Raw genomic sequence first — 25536 nt, 5'->3', positions numbered from 1 at the left:
TTATGTTAGACTGTTGGTTGTTTTTAGATATGAACACACGAATGTTTGGTGTCAAATGTAAAAGATGAAACCCATTCCTTCTAGTGTACGTCCAGTTTTGGGTGTAACTAGTTATTAAATAATTAGTTACTGTATTTTAATTACTTTTCCTTGAAAAGGTAAAATACGGGATTACTCTTATTTTTCCTGTAATTCAATTACAGTTACTTTAAATACTGGACTGAAGAATACAATAGTGGATTTAATATCAACATTTAGGGGTGGTTTCCCAGACAGGGATTAGCTGACTAGGCCTTTAATTAGGAAATATAACACGCCTTACTAAAAACATTTTGAGGCAAAACAAAGGGCACTGATGTATTTTAAGTTGTTTTCAGTTTGGACAGCTCGTACATTTATTTTAGTCTAGGACTAGTCTAATCCCTGTCAGGAAAACTGCCCTTTAAAGTCTAAGGTTAAAATGCATGTTTTTTATGTATCCTTCTCGCTTTGAATACTTTGGAAAGTTAATAAAAATAATGGTAACACTATAGTGTAGTTTACAATTCTCACTAGTTGGTTATTGGCATTATTATTACAGATATATTGGCTGTTTATTAGTACTTTAAAAGCACATATTAATGCTTGATTCTGCAAAACCTTACTTTACATTCTTAATCCACCCAGTTCTAGCAATAGGCCTACTTAAACTTAACAACTACTTTACTAAGTATAAACAAGCAGTAATTAGGAGTATATTAAAAAGTAGTTAATAGTTAGTGAGAATTGGACCTTAAATTGTGTGACCAGAATAATTTATTTACTTCCTTATAAATCATATTTACTTTTCGAGCCATTTCAAGCATATCTTTGTATCATTTAACAAGTAATTAGTAATACGTAATTAAACACATTTTGGAGATAGTAATGCATACAGTAATCTAATTACACAATTAAAGTATTAGTAACTAATTACTTTTTTTAGTAACTTACCCAACACTGTATATGTAATCTAATCATTTTTACAAAACCAAAACATATTTATGTATTTCCTTTTTCTATGAAATGTTCCCATTGTTAAAGGCAGGGTACATGATTTCTGAAAGCCAATGTTAACATTTGAAACAAACACACCCCTACCCCAATAGAATCTGGACCTTCTTTTGATAGACCCGCCCCACACATACGCACCCCAGGCAATGATGTCCGTTAGTAGACACGCCCCTTACTGCTAATTGGCTACAAGTGTGTTTTGATGGTCCAAAGTGTTTTTCAAAAATCGTACACTCTGCTTTTAATGTGTACAACAGCAGTACTAAATTCACTGGAATACATTTTAAAACTTTATTATTATTTATAAAACAAAACTATCATCTTACATGTTATTTATAAGATTAACCGGTCACGAATAATAGCAGATTCAGATGACACGAGTTGCATTGACAGTCATGATATGTTGATGACAGAAGGCTGCAAAAACATCAGTCACCTCTCAAAATAACATGATAAAAGACTGAAAATATCCACAGCTGCAATTAAAACACGATTATACAGTTTTCATCTTGTACAGTAAAAAATAACAATGATTTTAGTATGATTTCATATGCAGAAGTAGAGGGTCCAAGGGGGGCGGGACAGGAAGTGAGAGGAGTGGTGACAGGTTAGATTCATTTTCCCGCCTGTACAGCTTTTTTCTCTTGCTCAATATCTGTGAAAAGAGGAATCGTGAATTACAACAATGAACAATGTGAATCAATTTGACTAAAGGTTAAGAAATACATATTTCTGTATAATGTTGTGTCATGTTTCACTGCTCATACTAAGCAACAAGACATATAACTCTCATCTGTCAAAAACGTTGCATAACTGTATCTTAAACATGACATGTTGTAACTGGCTGTCATGTCGCATGGAAGTTTCACATTTAGTAGGCAAATAGTTTGGTTAAGACACAGTACAGCAGAGACACAATGAACATAGCTTGAACTTACTATCATCATAATCTATGTGCATTCATAAAAAAAAAAGTACATTCCCTGGAAAGGAAACTGTACATGCAAATTGATGGTGAATTATTTGCACTGACCATGAAAGCAACATGCTTTAGGCATTAAATAAAAACATTGTGGAAATATGTCCAAGATGGTTTACTGTGTTGTCTGATTACTGTAGCACACAGAGATGTTAAAGAGAAACCAAATGCATAAATCTACAGCTTTAATAGTGAGGAGATATGTGATCATATTATTCATTATTAAAAACTTAACTTAAAAACTTAACTAAACTAGCAGCAAAATGAAAAGTCTCAAATCAATCTATCATAAGCTGTTTGGAAATCTTGTGTAACAATGTTGCAGTAGGGTTTGAATCTGTCAGGAGCCACACCTTTATGGGTTTAACTGTGGTTTTTTTTTTTGTTGATAGGCCACAGGTGAAACAAAGGCAGAGGCGGTCTGTTTTTTTTTTCTTCGTGTTATCTTGAGAATTGTGCAGTGTGTGTGTCTCTCTGTGTGTGTGTGTGTCAGATCAGCACAAGACTGTGCAAATCCAAACTACATGTACTGAAACAATGAAACATGAAGCTGCCAAACTCGCTTACCCTCTTTGGTTGGCAGAGTGTTTTTCTCTGCTGTATTCGTCTTTTTCAGGCATTTCTTGTCAAAATGCTTCACTTCCTCTTTAACAGGGTTTTTGTCACTCATTTTGGCGAGTCTGTGTGAATTAGAGTAATTCAATACCAAAATATTCATGAGTATTTTGTGAGCAGATATAACTGACAAGGTATATAACTGTGTCTCATTGTCAAACCACATTTTTAACAAAAGCAGAAGTTTTCAACTACCCATTTCCTCCAAGTTTTAAGTTTCCCTCACTTTGTATGAACATGCAGGTGGACCCCACCCTCCTCTAAGGTGCACATTAAAAACCAGGTTACACAGGTCCTTATTCCAACAAACAACATTAAATATCACCAACCTACCATTAAATGCTTTTACTTCACAAAGCTGCGTATTTTGCAGTTGTGGTTTTTAAGGAGATTTTTATTTGAACTTTTTTTAACGAACTGAGGCCTAACTTTTGTGCATAAGATAACAACACAATACTGGCAGTATTACAGAAAGATCTGCACAACAAGAGGAAGTAACATTACAAAATGAATCTATGCAATGATCTGCCAAGATATTTGGACACCCTCTGTTCTTTTTTATGGTGCGAAATGAATCCTCTATAAAAAGTGTTTTGTCAAGAACCTCAATGTTCAAATCTTTTGATAGTGCATTAATATTTAACCTTTTCCTTCTGTGTCAAATGATAATAAATGATTATTACATGTAATAAACAGAAAGACAATACAAATCTTAAGAAGTGACCAGGCCTTGAACTGTTAAAGACTTAAAGCCTGATAAGGTGTATAGCTCACACATTTTTTTACACACACATACAATTTACTAAAACATAAAACTGCATTAGAAACTACACCGTTAAACTAAGCATGCATATATTCACGTGTTCACCACACCCAGTATGAATATCTCAGACGACTGTGTGAAATTCCTGATATGTTTTAATAACGGAAAGGTTCAGTTTGATATTATTGTGTAGTGCTGTTTATAATGAACAGGCACCCTGCCCGAAGCAAAGATAAACATCTATGTTCCTCTCAAGCGCGCGGCGCACGCGCACACTCAGGTAATGCGCATTATTAACATATGCTGCAAAGCCTTGACATTTGCAGGTGTTCATTTTTTAACATTAAAATATACATCAAATAGAGTTTACATGAATGTTACAATCGCATTGGTTTACAATCGTGCGTTTTACCTGCACACTTTAAAGAGACATCTATACTGCATAACAATCTCTGGAGAAATACATAAAAGATATGCTACAGCATTTCTCTGATGAAACAAATATTTAATTCTTTGTACTTTTAGTGACTTACCTAGAGCTGTCCTCAAAAATATTTACCACAGTAAATGTCGTTGACAGAACCTATGTGCGTGCTGAAGGTGGGCAGTTGGTTTAAATAGCAATCACGCCTCCGTTTCACAACAGCGCTGTGGTAATCCGCGCGATCTGATTGGCCCAATTTCTCACTTCTGAATTATGATTGGATTGACCTGTAGCGGTTCTGCATTCTGGTTGGTTGGATAGACAGTCAGCAATTCTGATTGGTAATCCCGATGTGAAGTTTGTGCGAATGACTAATACCAGTAGCAATGTGAAATAAATTAAGGGCGAACAACGAACGAACTCGTAACGAGGAGAAGAGCAAGGCTTTGCGACTGAGGGACTTCGTGCTGAAGTGCAGAGGGTGAGTGGACTCTGGCTAGAGGGGATATATAACTACTGACTAACCTCGCGGGATGTTGTGTTTAGGTTTAGGATGAAAAACAGCGGTTCGGGGGAGATAAATGTGTCAGCAGCGCCATCTTCCGGCGATCAACCTTCAGTTGCTGTATTTTAAGGAAGGCGATCAGACATGAATACCTTTGCGGTCATGATCCCACTGGATAAATTGACATTGTGCAAATAAACAAAAAGTGTATCAAATAGTATTTTCTCTGATGTATGAAGGATTGTTGTTTAGTCCCATTTGGGATTAGCTACAAACTATTATTTAAAATATCATTACAATTACTTAAGAATAGTTTGGGCAAAGCAATATAGCTTCAATTAAATCTAATTGTTGACCATTACGTAAAATGTATTTTATATTTAATTTATAAAAAGTTTCAGGTGTGAAAAAAAGATTGACAGGTTCTAGTTGTTTAAAGAACACCTATTTTCCGAGTTACAATTTTACACATCCTTTGGGGTGTGTGTGTGTGTGTGTGTGTGTTATTACATGTTAACGATATGCAAAGGTACAAACCCCAAAGTAAATGATGACGCAAGTTGGTCTCCAACTTAAATCTTTTTTTCTTGGACTACAACAAACACACGGATTGTAGGCAACAGTTTACTTCCTGGGCCGGACGGTCATTATCATAACTCCACCCGCTTCTGAGTCACAGCCTGTAATCTATGTTTTCATATTTAAAGTACTGAGTAAACCATGATTCAAACACAAGTTGTGTGCAGTGCAGAGTAGCGCTTGTTGTTTCTGCAAACACAAACGCAGACATGGTTTTAATGTTTTAATATCCTTAGCTTACCAATCTGTTACGTTCTGCTCCAGCCGCGCTGGTAAAGTTGATCGATCAGCTTGGTCATCTGCATTTTGTGTATCAGCTTCGGCTCGTATTGATACAGTAGTAAAGATGATATTATCTCCTGTCAGTATTGCATTGGGAGCTGATCTTATAAACATGTTAAGGAGCGTCACATTTCCGGCTGACATCAGAGGTTTTCAGCCCAATCACCACATACTGGTTAACTGGCCAATCGGGGACACATCGCTTTTCGGACAGTGGCGTGGCCAGGACTGGCAGGGGCCAGCAGTTACTCTGGGGTGGCACATAAAATCTGTAACATTCCACCTTAAAATACCTTTTTTAAGTATTATAGGTGCGTTAATCACAATGACGATTAACAAGAATTTGCTACAATACTTTAATTTGAATTAAAATGAATTGAAATTCACATACAATTTATAGTCATAATTCAACCTCATGTTTTTTACTTTGATCAATTTTAAACTTTTTGATATTGACTTTATATCCAGAATTTATATCTCCCATTGCTGTAAAAACTGAGACTGTAGTGTTTCTTTTCCATTTTAAAGGCTTTGACACAAAGACAGTCGGATAGATTTCCTGTAATACTTAAATGGTTTATTTCGCATTTCAGTTCAACACTATGCAAGGTCAGAATTCTTTCATTCTTAAATAAAAAACGTATATACATCATGTTTACTACATTGTGTGCGTAACATTAATAAATATTTTAGCAGATTGTGACAATAGGCCTACATCATTGCACAACTTCAATGTTTGGTCTCTTAGGTTTGTGCAAAACAATGTTAATATAAACCTGAGATTTTGGTTATTAAGGAAATCACTGATTTCTCGCTGACTGCATCACTACGGTTTATCATCTTGAGTGTCTTTTCAACTGGTCATATATGGCAGTAGTGATGCCCCAGGTAATGCAGGAGCGAAAGATGACCAAGCCACCTCCACGATAGAGAAGAACCAGGCTACGGTTACGGGCTGCCCAAAGCCGCCGCCAACTGCGTTTTACTCCTCTGTCTGCTTCTACTTGAGCTTGCATGTTGGCCACCAGCACAGAAAGAGGATACAGTGGTAGACTAATCATCATTGAATTTAACCCTCCTGATATAAAGGATGACGCTACAGGAGAAAAGCCATAATCCCTGAGTGCTTTAGACATTGGGTCCTTTAGGCCAAAATAGAGACTGTTTCCTAAGGCATTACGGACAAGTATAGGTAGGAATGCCGTGTAGTACCCTGATGCTAATGGTCTCGAACTTAACTTGAGCAATACACTTCTTATAGTAGGAAGGCTGCTGTCATTCCTGCTATTCTGCAGGAGGTTTTGCACACGTTCACAAGGAGTAAAGACAACGGCTTCCACCACACCCGCACCTAAACCAGCAATAGACGGCAGGAGATTTCGAAGAAGAGGAGGCTCGGCCCAAAAGGAGAGCTTCTGTAGGAAAGTGTCCTGGAGGCCAAACAGGAGCGTGCCATTGAGAGATCTCATCAGGAGGGGTGGAGCTACACCACGGTACAGTTTCAGCGGACCCTCTTTAAATAACTGGACCACGGCTTCACGTACTAAAGTGCTGTGCAGCTGTTGACGAAACACAGTCTTGTACAAAGGGAACGTGATGATGGTGGTCAAGGTGGAAATGAGGCTGGAGGTTCCTCCATGCAAGTAGCTGCGAAACCAGGCTGTAGAGTCGGTGGACTCTAAAACTGCCTGGTCGTCATTGGAATTGCCTCCCATAGCTTGTGTTGCTGGGGAAAGACAGGACCAAAGATGATACGTTATTTTGTTGTCATACATCAACCCTGTATTACAAAATTATAGTGTCATAATTTTGTGAGTCTTTTCCGTGACACTCACTGACATGTTTTTCCGCCTTTTTGTGTAAACATGTCACGTATTTCTGTCACTGTCAGGTATTTGTTACTTAACTGTTTTGTCCTATTTTCAAACCATTGATGCTTCGGTTTAGGGTTAGATTTGGTGTTTGCGTTCGGATGTCACTTTAAGTACTGTTTTCAACCTTTTTTTCATGATTTATTTTTAATATTTTATGATTTTTAAACCATTGTCACCTTGCATTAGGGTAAGGGTTGGGTTTGGGTAAGGATGTCATTTAATGTAAATCTAACCCTAATCCGAAGCGATAATTGTAAGAATGTTGTGATACTGGGTTGCATACATACAACTACTGCATACAAGTACAATACAATAGACGTTTACTGCTATGTACACCAAATTGCATATGTATATTCATAAATACATACAGTAAAATACATATCTTACTAAATGTTTTAAGAATGATTAAAAACAGCACTGGCCAAAAAGACAATAGCGCGACCATCAAAACAATATGGTGAATAAGTCACATTAATTTAGTGCTGCACAATTAATCGCATCGCAATCGCGATGTCAGCCTGTGCGATTATATGACAGCAAAAAGTTGCAATTATATTAAATAAATAAATGTGTGGACTTGTTAACACAAACTTTCTGATAACAGTTTGATGATTTTCCTTGCTGTTTAAAAAAAGAAAGAAAAATGAACAAAAAAGGCAGTGCACGTGTGGCATGCATGTGTGTGGTGTGCGTCGTCAATTATACCAGAGCGAAGATGGATGCAGAGGAGATTGACAGTGATCTGGTAGCTAAAAAAAACTCTATGTCTGTTGTATGGCAGTATTTTGGATTTAGGATTACTGACACTGAGCAGTTGCTACATCACGTGGCAATACGAAAACATTTCTAGTTTTACAAATACAAATTTTAGCTAAACTGTGTGTGGATTTTCCTTAAAACCCATCAAGTTGACTCGTGATACCATTTAGTATAATCGCAATTAACACTTCAACATTTATATGTACACAAAAACAGATTCACGATTGCACATCGCAATTTTAGCATCAATAACCGCAATGGGAAAAATTACCCAAATCGTGCAGCCCTACATTAATTTACTACTGTCCGTATAAAGTGTCTAGTATTAATACTGTTATAACATATTAATGTCATGGCATTGAATCCTGAAATTTATGCTCTCAAATATTCTTCTACATAAAACATTTTGAAGTATATAAAACAGAAAATATGTATATATTATAAGAAATTATCTAATTTATCTGATGATTTTATATGACGCTTTTGGTTGAACTCGCTGCTATGGCCCACTTTATTGTTAGGGAACTGTAAAAAAAAACTAGAATACAAATGGATTAAACTACTTAATTTAGTGAGTATACCATGATTGACAACATGTATTACTGTATCAACCATCACTCACATTTATAGATAAACTTTATTCAAAGCTATTCATTTACTTATTTTGCATAAAACAGCACTATAAGATTTCATGATTCTTCTAACTTTTCTTTATAATTATTAACCCTCCAGTGACTTTACAGACAGGGTAGGGATCTGGATTTTTTTAAGTAAAAATATGTTTTTTAAAATGTTTTAACTGCTTTCATGAAGTGTCACCAATAGTATGCCAAATGTAACAATTGAGTCTCATCTACTTCATTATATTTAAAGAATAAGGATGTTTGGTCTTACATAGGTGATTCATTATGTCACTGGTTTTACTGTGCTTTTATCTGACACATAAAATGTGACATGATAATTTTACATTCATTAAATTCGGCTACACTCAAGAGTTAAGATTTAAAGGATTGCATCATCACGTGTTTAAAACAGTTTTTTATGTTTTCATACCAAATACATTGTTGCGCAAATGAATAAACATAATTCAATCCCACTTTAAACAAACCTAATTAAAATAACTAAAACATTATCTCAATGTTTGTTGTTGACTGTGCTGTAAAAAAAAGAAATATTATTTTATAAAACCTTTAATATTGCCAAAATGTAACCACATATAGCAAGGTAACATTGATTAAATGTTGATAATCCAATAGAAACACAATTTTAGTTGAGGTTTTACTGCTGGTCTGCTATCTGGGACACCAGTGGCAAAAAAAAGGTACATGCGGTATTTAAATAAACGAAACAAAATAGATTTTAAAAAGCATTACGCTATGTATGATATTCATAAAGTCAAATGCTAATCTAATATTAACATTGTGGTCCAAGTTAATTTAATAAGTACATTTTAAGACATTGCACATTTAAGGCTACATGAATTTCTTATGTAAATGTAAAATTAAACATTATTTATATTTAACTGCAGCCCCTAAATGTGCATCAATATTACGCTATGAAATGACGCGTTTACTCATAAATAAACTACATTTAAGCAAACTTAAGCACGCACACGTGTTATAATTACACAGAAACAACAAAGACAATTCTACCTTTAATCGGAGATTTTCACAGATGTGCAGCGATTTCAATCAAATACACCGGCGATGATTTATAGAGAATAAACAATCTTTATATTGAAGCTCTCTTCAGCAGATCAATCGTGATTGAGAAATGAATTAAACGATTGGATGTAAATGAACAGTGTCCGTTATTCGCTGTGAGCGCCACTCCTCAATAGTGTCTATGCCGTGACGTCACATTCTTGCGTGATTTTATTTCCTGATTGAATTAACACGTAATATAACAACACAACTGTCAGAATTTAAATGTTGTTCCCCCACACACCCCACATTTACCTATTTGATATATATTTCTTTATTGTTATATTCGGATGATTAATGAAGCAATGATACAGTTCATTTATCTTGCATTTACTAAGTTGAGATTGAGTTGTGACATTTTCCCTTGACTATGCACAAAAGCTACGACCAGACTTCCCTGTTCTAATCTCCCATTCCTCTTTTTACACAATACAACTGTCTAAGCATTATTATTTATGTATCCGTATCCAGATGCTCTTGCGATGGGACCAATCATGTGATTGTTCTCCAGACATGTTTGCTCAATAGCTGCCCACATGATTCTTCTAGACATTATCAAATGTTTATCAGGTGACCAGTGCTTCCTTTCTGTACACTATATAAGCTGAAGCCTGTCTAATAAACTTCGGTCTATGTTTGAACTGCATCTCGGTGTCAGTGTCTTTCATGGCCCCTGATATATATCAGAACTCTCTGCTGCTCACCTCAGACCTCGTCTCTTTACTACAGATTCAACGAAAACTTCATACCTCTAGACCTGCGTAGAATTAGATTCTAACAACAACAAAAAGAAAAATGACACCAAAACACACTACAGTTTATAGTTTGTTAGTACATCTAGAATTTAACATTACCGTTTAATAAATGTAGCTTATAATTCACTGCTAAGTTTATGACAGTTAGTAACCATTATATGAACGCGTAATCCTGGAATTGTTTTATTATGCGAGTTGAGCTCAAAAACACAACAGGTTTTAGTAATATATTAACATCACAGAAGCAATGTCCAAAGCATGCCTTTAAATAAAATGTTTAATTGTAGGAATGTGTATTTAAAGTAATTTTAATGAAAACAAACTTTCCTAAGAGATTAAAACAGACATTAAAGGTGGGGTGCATGATCTCTGAAAGCCAATGTTGATATTTGAAATCACCTAAACAATCACGCCCCTACCCCAATAAAATCTGGACCTTCATTTGATAGAGCCGCCCCACACATACACAACCCAGGGGCACATTCAAGTTCAAAACGGTATGCAATGTTTTGCTACGGTTTCCAGGTTGAACGACATGTTTCCTGGAAACGGTGTGCGCTGATGTGCAACCGGATTTGAGATACGTTTTTTTCCTTGTTTGGTCAGGTGGGTGTGTCAGAATCAGCAGCAACATGTAAATAAATGATTGGGTACTAAAGAGACAGCTCGCACAATGGGTCCAAGTTGGAATGTTCGCTTTTATTCTGGACGGCAAGTGCAGCGTATTTTTAACACATATTCATAATAATTTCATCAGCCTCCAGAAACATTTAAAAAGAACACAAAGAATGACCTTCTCAGCTATCGTAGTTGCAACTCTTGCGTCATCAGAACAGGGTATTCAACACATGTTGGTTAGTAGACACGCCCCTTACTGCTGATTGGCTACAAGTGTTTTGGTAGTCCGCCCGACTCCCTTTTCCAAAGTGTTTTCAAAAATCACGCACCCCACCTGCTGTAATTAACATAAGCACTATCAAGATGTAACAATGTAAGAAAGAAAGTACTTTTTATTTATAGAAACGTTCATATAAAGAGTTCTTAAAAACATCCTTGGAAAATGAACATGGATCCTTTAATGGTTTTGGTAAGCAAGCACAAGCTGCAGAGATCAAGCTATAATCTAATCCTAGCAAACAAACCTCTAAACTGATTTACACAATCTGTAATAAGGCTGTCAAAATGACCTGTTCACCGCTTATTTTCAAAATGTGATTTTGCCTGATTCAGCACAGAAGTTTATATCAGTGAATACAAACAAATAAATTACAATGTGACACGTTTTTAAACTAGCTAACCTAAAATCTAGCTTATAGTCACAGATTGTAACAGCAGTTTATACAAAATATAGACTGAAAAACAAAAACTCAATATTGCATGTCTTGCTCTCAGTGGAAAAATCTCAGTCTTTCTAAAATCCTAAACTACGGAAATGTATCTGTAAAGGCTGATATCTTCGGTCAGGCCTCTTTGGGTAAGATGAATGAAGTTAGGCATTGGCCAGAAGTGGTGAAATGTTACAAAGGAACATGGCTGAAAAGATAGGACACAGATTCGCCGTTATGGGTCCTGCGAATGGCCTCGGCGAGGATCATGGAAATGTCAATAACCTGTAGATCAGTGAATAACATACTTATTATACATGTCCTTAAAAGTAATTATTAGTCAGCACACCGAAAACTTGATCTATGAGAAATAATAATTTTGAGAAACGTTGACCATTACATGGCACTTTTGCAATAGACAGACTGATGGACAGACAGATTGGTTAAATATCACATACCAAGTGTATTCTGCAAATAATATTAAATAAGAACAACCAATATTTTACCCATTTAAAACAAATAAAAAAATTACTTTATTGGCCTTTAAGTGTTGACGTGAATCAGATGGTTTTGACTGGACAAACCTGTATTTTTGGACAGTGTTTTATCTTCTCCTCTTGAGGAATTGTATTGGTCACAACTACAGCCTCAAAAGAAGCATTGTTGATGCGTGAACTGGCTGGACCAGAGAAGATACCATGGGTAAGGATGGCATAAACTTTGGTGGCACCTGCCGATACAAGCCTTAATAAAAAATAAAAAGAAACTAGTGTAAGAAACTCTCAAAACGCCAAGATCACTGAAGATGATTTGATGTAAACGAATGCAAAATCTCACTTTTCAGCTGCATGGCAGACGGTACCGCATGTATCTGCCATGTCATCAACCAATATGGCCACCCGATCCTTCACATCTCCAACCAAAACCATACGATCCACCTCATTGGCTTTTTTCCTTTCTTTGTGAATGAGGGCAAAGTCAACATTTAGCCTGTCTGCAATAGAGGTCACCCTGCCAATGGAAAAATACACGAATCAAGTGAAAGTTACAGCACGTGTAGGTCAGCAGGTACAAATACACAGAGCATAACTAATCACATAAACAAACAGACCTCTTGGCTCCTCCAGCGTCTGGTGAAACTATAGTGCAATTCTTCCATTCTGGAATATTTTCTTTAATCCACTGTAACACTGCAGGCTCTGCATATAAATTGTCCACGGGAATGTCAAAGAAACCCTAAAACAACAAAAAAGGAGCCCCAAATCTTTAGATCTTAATGTAACATTTCTATTCATAATTTCTATTAATTGCAAAGAAATGTTGATGGATTCTCACTCAACATTAGATAGTGCTATAATGCCCACCTGTATTTGGGATGCATGGAGATCCATTGTTATGATGTGGTCAGCACCAGAGACTGAAAGCATATTTGCAACCAGCTTGGCAGAGATGGGTGCCCGACTCTACACAAAACAACAAACAAGTGTTTACTTGATTGATAATAACAGTCGTGGTTGTCCATTAAAGTTCGACCTTCTTTTCCAAAATCAAATCATTTTTTCTAAGAGGTAAACAATAGCACACTTTTACACCCCTCCGTTGACAGCTTAAAACGAAAGAATGCATAGCCTTCGACCCACCTTATCCTTTTTATCTTGTCTTGCGTAAGGGAAGCATGGGATGACTGCTGTGACTCGGCAGGCAGATGCGATCTTGCAGGCGTTGATCATAATCAAAAGCTCCATTAAATTGTCATTAATTTCGCCACAGCCGCTCTGGACAATGTAGACATCCTCCCCACGTACACTCTCTCCAATCTCCACACTGGAAAGGACAGAACAACAACTTGTGACACATCTGCTTCTACTACAACAAATGAAACGCATAAGAGAGCGTGTACACCAAAGCGTTGAAACGTGGCTAAAAACGGCAGGCGGATACTATGCTGCTGGCGTTTTTGAAAAGCGTGGCGCTTCCATTGGAAACTATTGAAAACATACACCGGCCGTAGGCGAAAACACGTTGGTGTGCACACTTACCACACTTCCCATCAAAATACCATAGTTACTGCATTTATTGTCCCCACTTTTCACAACTGTTGTGTCTTGGTACTAGACCTTTACATTATATTTATGCATTTTGCAGATGCTTTAAACAACTTACAGTAACAGTACATTACAAAGTATACATTTTTATCAGTTCGACTTCATACCCATGAACCCTTTTGTGCCACTAATGCAATGCTCTACAATGGAGACTCATTCATAAAAACTGACTGTATAGTTCTTAGATTGGGTTAAAGATAATTTTACAGTACTAACTTCAGTTTACTCTGATTACCATGGTATTTGGTCAAATCACTCTTTAAAAACAGTAATAAAAAATCAAATTTGAGAGCCGATACATCCCAATGCAGTGACACGATGTTTGCCTGTCAAACAGCTCTTGAAAGAGTAAATAACGTCTCCACGATAACATCATCTGATTAAAAGTGTCAACACTACATTACCTTAAAAATATACAAAAGTTAAAGTCCAGCCCGTTTAAACATACAAATAAAATAGCAATTAAAAACAACTTATTAAAAAGTGTATTGTGTACGTTTTATTCTATGTTGCATTGTTTCAAAGCATCCTTACATGAAAGATAAACTAAACTTAATTATGAAATATTAAATTATATACTACATGCTATGATTATATAGCAAACAGAGATGACAATAAAGGATTCAGATATAATAAAAATAATGTTACACAATAAAACCAATAAAAAATGTACACCGAAAGCGCGCACTAGTCGTGTTGCGCACATTGCGGCGCTCAGCATTCTGGGATTTGTAATCTGCTAAATCCCACGTGGAGCACTGGCGGACAACAGATGAACTACAACTCCCAGCGGTACATGATGCAAAGCACTTTAGCATGTGAATGTCACACTTTCACATCATTTTCAGAAATTACTCACACATGTCTCTTGGTTGCTAAACTTTTTGGTCACCACTTTGCCCAACTCCAAGCCAAGGCGGTCGGCGATTTTCTGAGACAGATCCTGATGGGAGCTTCCGCTGAATATCTTAATATTAGGCATCTTCTTTTCGCTTCCACCCGCCTCGAGAGAAAGAAAACCCGAAGGTGCACGAGATAAAACAACGTTTGCTCGCAAACGAAAAACAATTATGCACTTTGGTGTATCTGCGAGAAACCGATGTTGGTATTACCGGAAAAATAAGTCGCCACTAACTCTCCGCCATAGCTGCTCATGTGCGTTACGCATGTGATGATGTCACACATCCGCCTTTGCGTGCTGGCGTCATAGACCATGTCGTTTGTTCCCGACCCGACAGCCCCTGCTGGTAGATGCTGGCACTACACACTATTATGATAAAATATAACCTCAGTAGTAAATTAGTCAAGAACATTTATCGTAAAGTCGTGTATAATTGTAATTTAAACAGCAGAGTGTTAAGACAAATAGGAAGGTAAAAAGATAATTCAATGTCAAACAGGATTTAAATGTTAGGCCAGCATAACTTTATATTGTGTCATACCACTCAGTTGATTGGATTATGTGAAATTATTATGTGAAATGAATTACCCCCTGTTCACAGAAACAGCACTGTTTACAGATTTTTATCTCACATGACCCAGATAAAATGGAATAGCAATTGAGCAAATATTTGAACACGCTGCTTGCTAGTCTATTTGTCTACCTCATTATTTTCATTAACCCGAACAGAACCAGACACTGAACACAACCACAGAGCCAGTTGATATAAAACAATACAATCTTTATTTATAACCATACAAAGTAGATTTCTTGTGATGTCTTCATAGAATGGCAACAACTTATCACAATGCCATTATTTTCCCTTGTTAAGATAAAACTTTCTTAAATCAGAGGTTGAATCAATGAAATAGCTGCAGTTATCAGTGTACTTTCACAATGTAACACTGTAACATTCTTTGCTGAGCAAACACATTTGAACTATTTTTCAGTAAGTAAAGTTCATTAAATACAAAGAGATCCCATTTAAAGGGTGATTTTTTACAACAGTAAAAATAACAGCCCAAAATAACCAAGTAAGACTTAAAAGGACATCCATTTCTGTAAAAAAACAAACAAAAAAACTGCTACAATGGCATTTTTACTTGCAATGGAGTGGTTGTTTGTTTATTTTGTTAGATGTCACACTTATGCATATGTGTCATGTGAAAGTCTATGGTCATTTACTGCTGTGTGTTTACCATCATTTCTCAAAATATCTTCTTTTGTGTTCATCAGAAAAAAAGAAAATCATACAGGTTTAGAACAACATGAGGATGAGTAAATGATGCCATAATTTTTATTTTAACGTGAACTATCCCTTTAAGCAGTGAATGAAACATAACTTTGTCAGAGTCTTTGACCACTAGATGTCAGTGTTGAATTGTATTATAATATTGCGTTGCACACTTGAGGCAAATCTGCCATTTGTACTTTCTTCACAAGAAATAAACTAAACGTATTTATTCTAATCTCTTTGATGATTCATATTGTATTGTTTTACCATAATGAAATTGTGCATTGCAATTATAGAGCAAACAGTAATATTTTAATGTTAATATAAATGCAAATAATGTGATGCCACATTACCACACCATTAAAAAGGAACAACAACAAAGGACAAGTAAATAAATATAAGAAACATACATATGGTAACCGAAAGTAAGAGAAGGTCATAAATGCATTATTGAGGACGTCAGACGTGAGGGGGCGGGGCTAGCGCACGTGAATATTATGGTCCAGTTGCTGCGTGCGCTCAGTGCGGGATGAGAGCACGGAGAGAAATGGATCCTAAATCTTTTTATTTACACGCATTTCTTCCCATCACCTTTATAGACATTTTATCATGACAACACGCTATATTTTCACGCACACTCAGGCTGTGTAGGTGCGCTATTTCAACAGTGTTTGTTCAGTGGCTGTAAGATTTACGATTGGTGTCGGTAAATGGGATTTTCTCGATGTTTGGAAAGACAGATTATGGACAAGGACAAATGAAATCGGACATAATCTAAAAACCAGGCGTAATTGCTTAATGACAGTATTTCACGTTGGTAAGCAAGACCCTTTTTCCTCAATCACATTGTATTTTTCCTAAAGGACTATTGACATTGTTTTTTTTTTATTTTTAATTTCCCTGGATGTTTTTGACAGTACAGTACTGAGAGATAAACTAGTGTAAAAATACACTAAAGTCCTTGAAGCTTGTCAAAAACTTGTCGGTCTTCTCCACTATGGCTTTGCCGGACAATACTAGTGGTGTTCCTGTCGAGGAAATGTCTTTTCCGGAAATTATTGAGCTAAATGTTGGTGGCCAGGTGTATATAACTCGCTACTCTACATTAACAAGTGTTCCAGACTCCCTCCTGTGGAAGATGTTCAGTCAAAAGAGCACGAAGAGTTTGGCCCGCGACACCAAGGGTCGCTTTTTCGTCGACAGAGATGGCTTCCTGTTCCGTTACATTCTGGACTACATGCGAGATCAGCAGCTCGTCCTTCCCGACCATTTCCCAGAGCGAGGACGACTGCAGAGAGAGGCGGAGTTCTTTAACCTCCCTGAACTTGTCAAAATCTTGGCCCCAAAGATCAGTAAACAGAACTCTCTGGGTGACGAAGGTTGCCAGAGTGACCCGGAAGAGTCGTCACCATGTGTTGAAATCGCCCGCAATCTGGCCTCGCTGGGGGCATCCGCGGCCGCCTGCTCCAGCATGGCATCAGTAGGAGGCGATGGCAAGCGCTCCGGATTCATCACAATTGGCTACAGGGGCTCTTACACGCTTGGTCGCGATAGTCAAGCGGACGCCAAGTTCCGGCGAGTGGCGCGGATTATGGTGTGTGGGAAAACCTCCCTCGCTAAAGAGGTTTTTGGGGAAACGCTGAACGAGAGCCGTGACCCCGATCGACCACCAGAGCGCTACACATCCCGCTACTACCTAAAGTTTACTTTCTTGGAGCAGGCTTTCGACAGGTTAGCCGATGCAGGCTTTCATATGGTGGCCTGCAACTCCACTGGGACGTGCGCCTTTGCCCACGAGCAGACTGACGACAAAATCTGGACCAGCTACACCGAATATGTATTCTACCGTGAGTGACCTCAAACCTGTGCTCCAGTGTCTCCTCCCTGCCTCCCAGACCAGACACCATCACCTTCAGTACTAGATCACAATCCCCAACCTTCATCCAGACTTTTCCTCAACTGAGCCCTTAATGCTTCCTACCTGCCGTGCTTTCTTTCCATCAAACAAATCTCACTTTCCTCTTACCAAATATTTGCCTTTCCTCTGATAGACATGTATCATACTGCCTTTTCAGCTTTTGGGAAGCACAGAATTGTACCGTTGATCTTCATATACGTTGAAAAGTTGGAAAAATCATAGCACATAAGCCATTTAAAAGGGCTTGGAATAGTAAATACTTTCATTTTTCTGTCTACCAAATAGCAGGAGATATTTTGAGGCTTTTAAGCTGTTGGTCATCCCTGATGACAAATAGATATGTAATAGCTTTTTATTTTGGATTATTATTTGGTTGTGTAATCTATTAATGGGGCCAAAGAAGTGGTTAAGCACTGGGTATTAAAATGGATCGAAACCGTAACATCCTAGTGGGCTTGTGAAACGTAATGATCAAGTAATAGAGTAACTTAAATGATCAATTAAACTTAATTATCAAGTTACATATATTACAATAACTGGTTTAGTTTTCTTATTAGTTTTGGCATAATGTTTATTGCGTTGTTGAAAGGATTGCAAAGATTTTAAACAATTAGCAGTTAATTGCACATAATTAAACAATATTAAAATAGCAGAAATTGCAAAGCTAGTGATAGATTGGTGAATTGGTGTGTATTGACTGTGGGTTCTTTTGCCGGTGTTTATTTTTTGTTTCCAGTTACAATATTGTAGTTTATTAAAATTGTCTTTAAGGAATTACAGTAAGTGTATCATTTATATGCATGTTATTTAAGTGACATTTTCTGTGAATGATGCACATACTTTTTTATGTATGTCATTTACTAAATGTTATTCTTCATACTATACGAGGCCATTGTTTGTGTGGCTTTTTGACAGTGGTACTTTACAAATTTGAGAGCTTTAAATCAAATATTTTCACATTCATTATGACCTCAGGCTACAGTTGCCATACACTGTAACACCGGCACAAAATTAAGATGTCCTGCAGTAGACTTTGGTGTAAAATATTAACCACTAATTCATTTGTTGTTTCATTTGTACGATGGCACATGTGCAGGCATCTGTAAATCATTTAATTCCTCTGAGATCTCAATTTACCGATTGTCTTTCGAAGCTCATGCGTAAGCTTTGTTTATAGTGAAATGCTTACCTCAAAGTGTCTTTATGGAAGCATGAATAAAAAACATTGGTTGGTACTTTGTCCTAAATCTCATAAAAAATGACTGTTTTAGATGTGTTTATAGATTATGATATACCCAATACTGTATAAAAACTAGGTATCTATCCACAGATATATTGGCCTATAACTAGTTTTGTCAGATAAACACGTCATTTCCCCACTATCAGACATTGGCAGATTGTTTAAAAATAGCCGGTGGTGGATCAAGGGCAGATTGAAGACCACACTTCTAGGATTTCACGACATTATCTGAAACAAGGAGTAAAAAGCAAAACTATCAATATTGGCAGACGTCATTCTAATTAATTAAATATCAGTATAGGCACAGAAATTTTGTATTTTTGTCAGACCACAATTTAATACTTCACATACTGTGAAAATCAGCATGGTAGCTGCCTTTCCACTGTACGTGATAAATGACGGCCACTAAACCAGAAGGACAGTTGGAAAGGAGCTGTGTGGGACGCCAGTCATCTGCGGGTGCGTAACTTTCGGATCAAATTTGAGCTTTGGATGCATAAAAAAAAATTAACTTAAAGACTTTGCACGTGACACGCCAACTAGAAAGTGATGTATGTAATTTCAGTATGTTCCAATCAAAACACTGTAAGAAAATTATTAATAATTTTTTTGTTTAACTTTATCACTTGAATCCTTTAAAAATGATTGATTAATGATAAGTAAATAATGAAGTATAAATACATTTGTAAATTGAAGGTTCTTCCTCTGAAATGAGTCTCTTTCCCAGACGGATTTACGATTAAACTGAAATTTTATTACGACTGCAACTAGGGGGCGAACTCTGACAGTCGCATTCGAATGTAGTGTACAATGGACAGGCAGTTTAGCTTATATATCTTTAAAATATTAAAAAAAGAAAACATAAAGTGCAAATTTAGTCATTAGGAGATGGCTATAGATGGTTTCATCAGACGCACATGCGCTCCTTCCGGTCTCTCTTTGTTTAATGGTCTGACTAGTGGCAAAACTGAAATCTGGAACAAATTGAAAATAAATATTTTGGTTTCCTAAAGATGAGGGAAGACAGTGATCATGGATTGCCGCTATTTGTTGGGAGGTTTGGCAGCCGATCTGTAGTTAAGATTGGATACATTATAATACACATTTTACAGAATAATGTTAGCTAAGTGTCGTTTTTTATACGCTTTAGCTATGATTTGAACTAAGGTAATTTACGTGTTGCTTATTTTGATTGTTTTTAGAAATAAACTACTCTAAAAGGACTCTGTTGTTATTGATTCTTAGCGGAGTTTACCGGAAGTTACGTTTGTTCCAGGAAAGCTGTTTGTTTATGTTGTACATGCTGAAACCGTCTATATGTTATAAATACTTGCTGTGTAATGTAACAATTTATGAAAGTTAAACATCATAAATTAAAGAAGTTTAAGAGCTCTGCTTATACCACGTTTACCACAAACATTATCTCTGGTGCCTATTTTTAAGACATTTGATAGGTTAGATGTAGAATTTACAGAAAAATAATCAACACCCATAGAAAATTTCTCAGCCAATCAAAATAAAGCATTCAACAGGCCTGTGGCATAAATAATAATAATAGGTAAAAGTAAAAAATATATAAAAGATACAAAGTTTGGCTCGCATCATATTTATATTTTTAAAATCTGGCCCTTGAAGAAAAGTAGTTGAAGACCTCTGCTATTTAGCCAAATTTGAGTGGTACCCATGCCCATGTTTTATCATCTAGTGGAAAGCCTTCCTAGAAGATTGAAAGCGAGAGATTAATGCCTTGCTATTGAAATTAAATGCTTAACATCACACAAAAGCATCAAGCGTCATTAACTAACTGACATTGCTTTATGGGTCCTGGCTTGCTGTGCCAATTCATCCCAAGAGCAAGGAGTTCAGGTCTGGGCCATTTCTATCTGTTCACAAGGCCACCGTCATTTTGAAATTCATGCAACAAAACCGTTGTATTAAAGGGTTTTTGTAGGTTTTATAGTTTTGGACAAATAGTGTAAAATATTAAACTGGTTATTATGTAAACACAATCAGCTGCTGTTTGTTAGTAGCCTTCTGAGGTTAAATTACACAGAATTGATAATAAATTAATGTATTTTATAAAATGGCATAAAACTGGGGCTCCCCGTCATCATCCACAGTTTGAGAACAACTGGCTTATTGAGTTTTTATAAATGCTAGCAATGTTTGATATTAATATCTGTCCGACCCGTGAAAGTTAAAGAGAAATATTAAATAAGATTATTATATTTCCGTTCCCCAAACTCACTACTGCACAGTCAGAGTTTCTTTATCATCCTTTCTCCTTTTCCTAACTTCTTTCATGTAGCTTATGAATTTTGTCTCTATAGAGACTTAAAAGTATGAGCAAGGCCAGAATGAAAACTAGGACAAACCTATAACCAGCTTACGCAAAGCAGATTACTCAACCAGCCTGCGTGTTGCTGTGTGTGTCTAATCGATCTATTTAAGATTGACAAAACACATTATTCCTCCAGTTAAGAACCAGAGACCAACATATGTGAATGTCTTTTTCAGCTTGGTAAACATCGAGATCATGCATTTGTCTGAAACATCAAGACAGCCTTGGGTGATATTCAAAGTGAAATTCAATAAGAGAAGGTGAAGCAGACAGGGCTGTGGACTGTTACATAGAAAAATGGCAACACAGAGTTTACTGTAAGGTTTGTACGTAGGCTGTATTCAACTGAATGAAGTAAATGACACCGACTGAATTCGATTAACTGCCGAATTGAAAGACAATGACTTCAAAGAACTCTTTACAGTAAAACAGTAGCTGATATGCTGGCAGCTGATGGAGGTGCGTGTGATCTGACATCAGGTCAGTTTCTGATCTTTCTGTCATCTCACTGAAAAAGTCAAATGTCGTAGAAAAGAAAAACACTCAAATAAAGTCCCACTCTACATTTGTTTTCTCATTTTGTAAATTTGTGATTTTTACAGTTTTTTTTTTTTTAATGTATGATTTTCAATAAAATGGGTTGTAGATGTCAGTTGCATTTATGCATTTGGCAAACACTTATCCGAAGCAACTTATAGTGCGTTATACATACTTTATGTATACATTTGTGTTTTATCATGTGTGATTTCTGCGCATGACCTTTAAACTGCCAGCAGACTGCTCCACCAGTTCAGCTACAAGAACCTGTGTTTTTTATTTCACAGTGAGTGCGTTTACATGCACAGTCTTACGCTGATTATGCTTAATAAACAGATAATGTGTTGGGTCATGTAAACGCGTTTAACGGTTTTCTTTTATCAGAGAAAGCCCATAAATGGCATAACCAAAAACCAATCTGCACAGGTAGTTTTTATGTTCATTATCCTGATTTCGCATTGCATGTAAACACCTTAACCGGCAGTTTTGTTAATGTGCACGTGTGTCCGCGTGTAAACGATAAACGTCACATGCGGACGTAAGCGCGAATTAAGTCTGCGCTCGACTCATACAGTTGGCAGAGAAACTGCAAAAACAAAAGCTTGTGTTACATGTATAGGTTCTGCAGACATAGCTTAAGACAGATTTCCCGTCGGCTTTTTGAATGACTAGCAGTGACGTCACTGTCTGCGAAAACCTGACAAATCTCCAAATTCCATGTAAATGCAGTTTTCAGCTTAGCATGTTTATAGGTTTGCATGTAAACAGGTTTCTATAGACGGTTTTATCAGACGCACGTGCGTTGTCACGGTTAACCGTCTGGTCTGAACTTTACTTCCGGTTTCAGTTTTTTAAAGGTCTGACTAGTTGCTAAACTAAACTCTTGAACAGATACCTCGTGGAAAATAACAAATGTTTTGGTTTCCTAGGTAATTTACGTGTTGTTTATTTAGCTTGTTATATAAATAAACTACTTTAAAAGGACTTTGTTGTTATTTATTGTTAGCAGAGTTTACCGGAAGTTACATGTTGACTACGAAAGCCGCTTGTTTATGTTGTTACTGCTGAAACCGTCTATAATAAACAGATTTTTGATATTTAAATCATGGGTCTGTTGAACCCTTTATTCTGATTGGTTGAGGAATGTTCCATGGGTGTTGATTATTTTTCTGTAAACCACACACCTAACCTTTAAAATGTCTTAAAATAACCACCAGAGTGATGTTTCTGGTAACCGTGGTATAAGAGGAATAATTGACTCCAGTCCTTTGAATTATTTGAAAATAATGCACACCCTTAAGGCGCAGTGCCGCGCCGTTCTAAAAAAATCGGACACATTGTTTTCTATGAGTATACGCACACCGACGCCACCAGGTGGCGCCTGTCCACGCCGCCCAGCTTTGACTCCCCGTCACACAGCGCCACTCACATAGTTTAACATTAAATAACATCATATTTGTCCCAAATCATTAACGACTAACATTGGCTGCTAACGTATATTTTGCATTTTGAAGTAGATGCTATCTGACGAAGCTCGCGCTATTTAATGTGCACTTCTGGTTTGCGATACCTCCGAGTTGTCCTAGACGTGACTCGACACGGCGCGGCGCTAAGCTGGGTGCCCGGTGTGCGATCCCCTTTAGTGTAACTCCACTTTGCATCGTGCCGCATTACCACCTTGGGTGTGCATTATTTTCTAATAATTCAACAGCCAGTGAATGCATGTAAACGCACTCATTGACTATAAGTGTGTTTCTACAACAGCTAAATTGCTTTTGCAGCTATAGCAAGCTTAATGGGTCGGTTGTAGCTGTGTTTATTCACATCTGAATTGTTGCATTATGTGTTCTGATGTTATTTATGGTGTCTGGGCAATGCTGTTTAGCAGCGGTTCAGTCATTCAACACATCCCATGAACTCCTGCGAGAGGCTGTTAAAGGTGTTCAGCTCCTGCAGTGTGCAGGGAAATATGCAGCTTTACTAATGAAAAGAGACAGTGAGGGACACATCTTGAAACTTATCTGCTGAATGAGAGGAAAACATCCCCAAAGTAAAGAATAGTTCTTCTTGTTATATCCGCTTTGTTTTTGTGATGGCATCGGCTGATCAGCATCGCCGTCATGTTATTTCCTTGTGGCTATAGAGTCATATTTACAGCTTGTGTGTATGTTCAGATAAAGCAAAACAACATTACTGCAAATGTAAGATTTCATGAAAGAGCAGAGGATGCCAAGCATTGAACCCAGCAGGTACCCCAGATTAGTTATTGTAGATACTAGACCTGAAGTATGTACAGTGCACAGCATAAATGAGTACACCCCCATTGAAAATAATGATTTTTCTGCATTTGCTAGTAAATATGAGACCAATTTCCTTTCTTTTTTTATTAAACATTTATTTTTATTAGCAAAAGAGTGAAAGTCACTGACCATCTTTAGGATTCAAAAAATAACACATTTAAATCAAATGAGGTGTTGCAAAAATGAGTACACCCCGATGAATATGTTAGCAAAAAAATTAAATAAAGTGTAATTAACAGGAATTCATTAGAAAATTATGAATATAATTAATCAACACACCAGTGGCCACAGGATTACTGGCAATTGAGGGTGGCATTTAAAAGAGAAAATCCACTCCCATGTACTGGTGATAGAATAGCATCAAATGGTAAAGAAATGTCTCAAGACATGAGAAATAAAATCATTTCTTTGCATAAACTGGTCAAGGTTTCAGGATAATTATTAAAGCATTGGTAATAAGTTTGAATACTGTAGCGGAAGGGATCCAAAAATTAAAAAAAGATGGACTTGTGGGAAGCTCTCTGTGATGTCCAGGACTGAAGTTAACACCTCGTCAAGAGCGTTTTGTGATGATTGATGTTGAAAAAAATCATCATGCAAGTTCAGCACAGTTGGCTAAATCATTAGAAAGTCAATCTGTGGTGTTTCCTGTGACATACAGTGCAAAGCATGCATGGCTGTCATCCACAGAGAAATCCACTGGTAAAGACAATGCACAAAAAGCCTTTTACTAGAGCTCATATTGAGAAAGGTAAAGACTATTGAGGTGTTCCAAACTGTATGGTGTGGCAAAGTTGAGGAGTACAATGAAAATGCATGGTACCAAAAGTACAGCATGGTGGTGACAGTGCTCTTCTGTGGGCTTGCATGAGTGCTGCAGGTGTCAGAGAGTTGAATTTTATAGATGGCATCATGACAACACAGATGTACTGTGAAATACTTACAAAGAAGATGCTACCATCACTCCGTGCCGTTGGTCACCGGGCAATCTTTTAACATGATTGTGACCCAAAACAAACATCTAAGGTCACTAATTAGAAGAAGCACAGGGTAAAAGTGAGTCAGGTTGAGGTATGGGGAATTCTGAAAAGACAAGCAGAACGTCATTTTCCATCCAGGATCCAGGATCTGAAAGAGGTCATTATTCAAGAATTGAGAATAAAAGATGGAACTGTATGTTTTCAACTTCTTTATTCAATGTCTAAAAGAATTAGTTCTGTTTAAAAAAAATAGAGGCCATACAAAATATTAGATTGCTTTTTAAAGAATTTTTGTAGGGTGTACTCATTTTTGCATTACCTTATTTGATTTAAATGTGTTTTTTTC

At 36.9% G+C, this 25536-nt stretch overlaps 4 protein-coding genes across 5 annotated transcripts; 1 reads left to right on the top strand and 3 right to left on the bottom strand.

Moving 5' to 3' along the window:
- Window positions 1-1309: 1309 nt before the first annotated feature.
- Window positions 1310-4064, bottom strand: tmsb1 (thymosin beta 1). Its single transcript, XM_055177513.2, has 3 exons — window positions 3923-4064; window positions 2579-2691; window positions 1310-1687 (listed from the first exon to the last, which is right to left on the bottom strand). The coding sequence occupies exons 2-3, from the start codon at window positions 2679-2681 to the stop codon at window positions 1647-1649; spliced, it is 144 nt and encodes a 47-aa protein (XP_055033488.1). The 5' UTR covers window positions 2682-2691; window positions 3923-4064; the 3' UTR covers window positions 1310-1646.
- A 1670-nt stretch (window positions 4065-5734) lies between these two features.
- On the bottom strand, window positions 5735-11125 carry LOC129421916 (solute carrier family 25 member 53). Its single transcript, XM_055177509.2, has 2 exons — window positions 9465-11125; window positions 5735-6905 (listed from the first exon to the last, which is right to left on the bottom strand). The coding sequence occupies exon 2, from the start codon at window positions 6892-6894 to the stop codon at window positions 6016-6018; it is 879 nt and encodes a 292-aa protein (XP_055033484.2). The 5' UTR covers window positions 6895-6905; window positions 9465-11125; the 3' UTR covers window positions 5735-6015.
- Window positions 11126-11262: 137 nt separating this feature from the next.
- prps1b (phosphoribosyl pyrophosphate synthetase 1B) lies at window positions 11263-14884 on the bottom strand. The gene is made up of 7 exons (XM_073854014.1): window positions 14562-14884; window positions 13236-13420; window positions 12960-13058; window positions 12707-12831; window positions 12433-12606; window positions 12180-12339; window positions 11263-11880 (listed from the first exon to the last, which is right to left on the bottom strand). Exons 1-7 carry the CDS (start codon window positions 14680-14682, stop codon window positions 11788-11790), a joined length of 957 nt encoding a protein of 318 aa, XP_073710115.1. The 5' UTR covers window positions 14683-14884; the 3' UTR covers window positions 11263-11787.
- A 1489-nt stretch (window positions 14885-16373) lies between these two features.
- kctd12b (potassium channel tetramerisation domain containing 12b) lies at window positions 16374-19027 on the top strand. Of its 2 annotated transcripts, none has more exons than XM_055177511.2 (2): window positions 16374-16691; window positions 16797-19027. In XM_055177511.2, the coding sequence occupies exon 2, from the start codon at window positions 16872-16874 to the stop codon at window positions 17727-17729; it is 858 nt and encodes a 285-aa protein (XP_055033486.1). In that variant the 5' UTR covers window positions 16374-16691; window positions 16797-16871; the 3' UTR covers window positions 17730-19027. The 2 variants fall into 2 exon arrangements, with proteins under 2 accessions (XP_055033486.1, XP_055033485.1); XM_055177510.2 differs by having other exon boundaries at window positions 16792-19027.
- The last annotated feature ends 6509 nt before the right edge of the window (window positions 19028-25536 follow it).

This window comes from Misgurnus anguillicaudatus, chromosome 16, assembly GCF_027580225.2.
Source record: "Misgurnus anguillicaudatus chromosome 16, ASM2758022v2, whole genome shotgun sequence".
In the NCBI taxonomy this organism is placed as follows: domain Eukaryota; kingdom Metazoa; phylum Chordata; class Actinopteri; order Cypriniformes; family Cobitidae; genus Misgurnus; species Misgurnus anguillicaudatus.
The sequence above is the reverse complement of the archived record's forward strand: the minus strand, read 5'-3'. Positions and strand labels throughout refer to the sequence as shown.

What these genes read in the sequence shown, in the direction of transcription:
- tmsb1 (XM_055177513.2), bottom strand. Translation starts at nt 2,681, where the DNA reads ATGAGTGACAAAAACCCTGTTAAAGAGGAAGTGAAGCATTTTGACAAG. An exon ending in CACTCTGCCAACCAAAGAGG is followed by an intron (nt 1,688 to 2,578) that starts GTAAGCGAGTTT and finishes CTCTTTTCACAG; the next exon opens with ATATTGAGCAAGAGAAAAAA.
- LOC129421916 (XM_055177509.2), bottom strand. Translation starts at nt 6,894, where the DNA reads ATGGGAGGCAATTCCAATGACGACCAGGCAGTTTTAGAGTCCACCGAC.
- kctd12b (XM_055177511.2), top strand. Translation starts at nt 16,872, where the DNA reads ATGGCTTTGCCGGACAATACTAGTGGTGTTCCTGTCGAGGAAATGTCT.
- prps1b (XM_073854014.1), bottom strand. Translation starts at nt 14,682, where the DNA reads ATGCCTAATATTAAGATATTCAGCGGAAGCTCCCATCAGGATCTGTCT. An exon ending in GTCTGCCATGCAGCTGAAAA is followed by an intron (nt 12,340 to 12,432) that starts GTGAGATTTTGC and finishes TTTTTTATTAAG; the next exon opens with GCTTGTATCGGCAGGTGCCA. An exon ending in AACACTGTCCAAAAATACAG is followed by an intron (nt 11,881 to 12,179) that starts GTTTGTCCAGTC and finishes ACTGATCTACAG; the next exon opens with GTTATTGACATTTCCATGAT.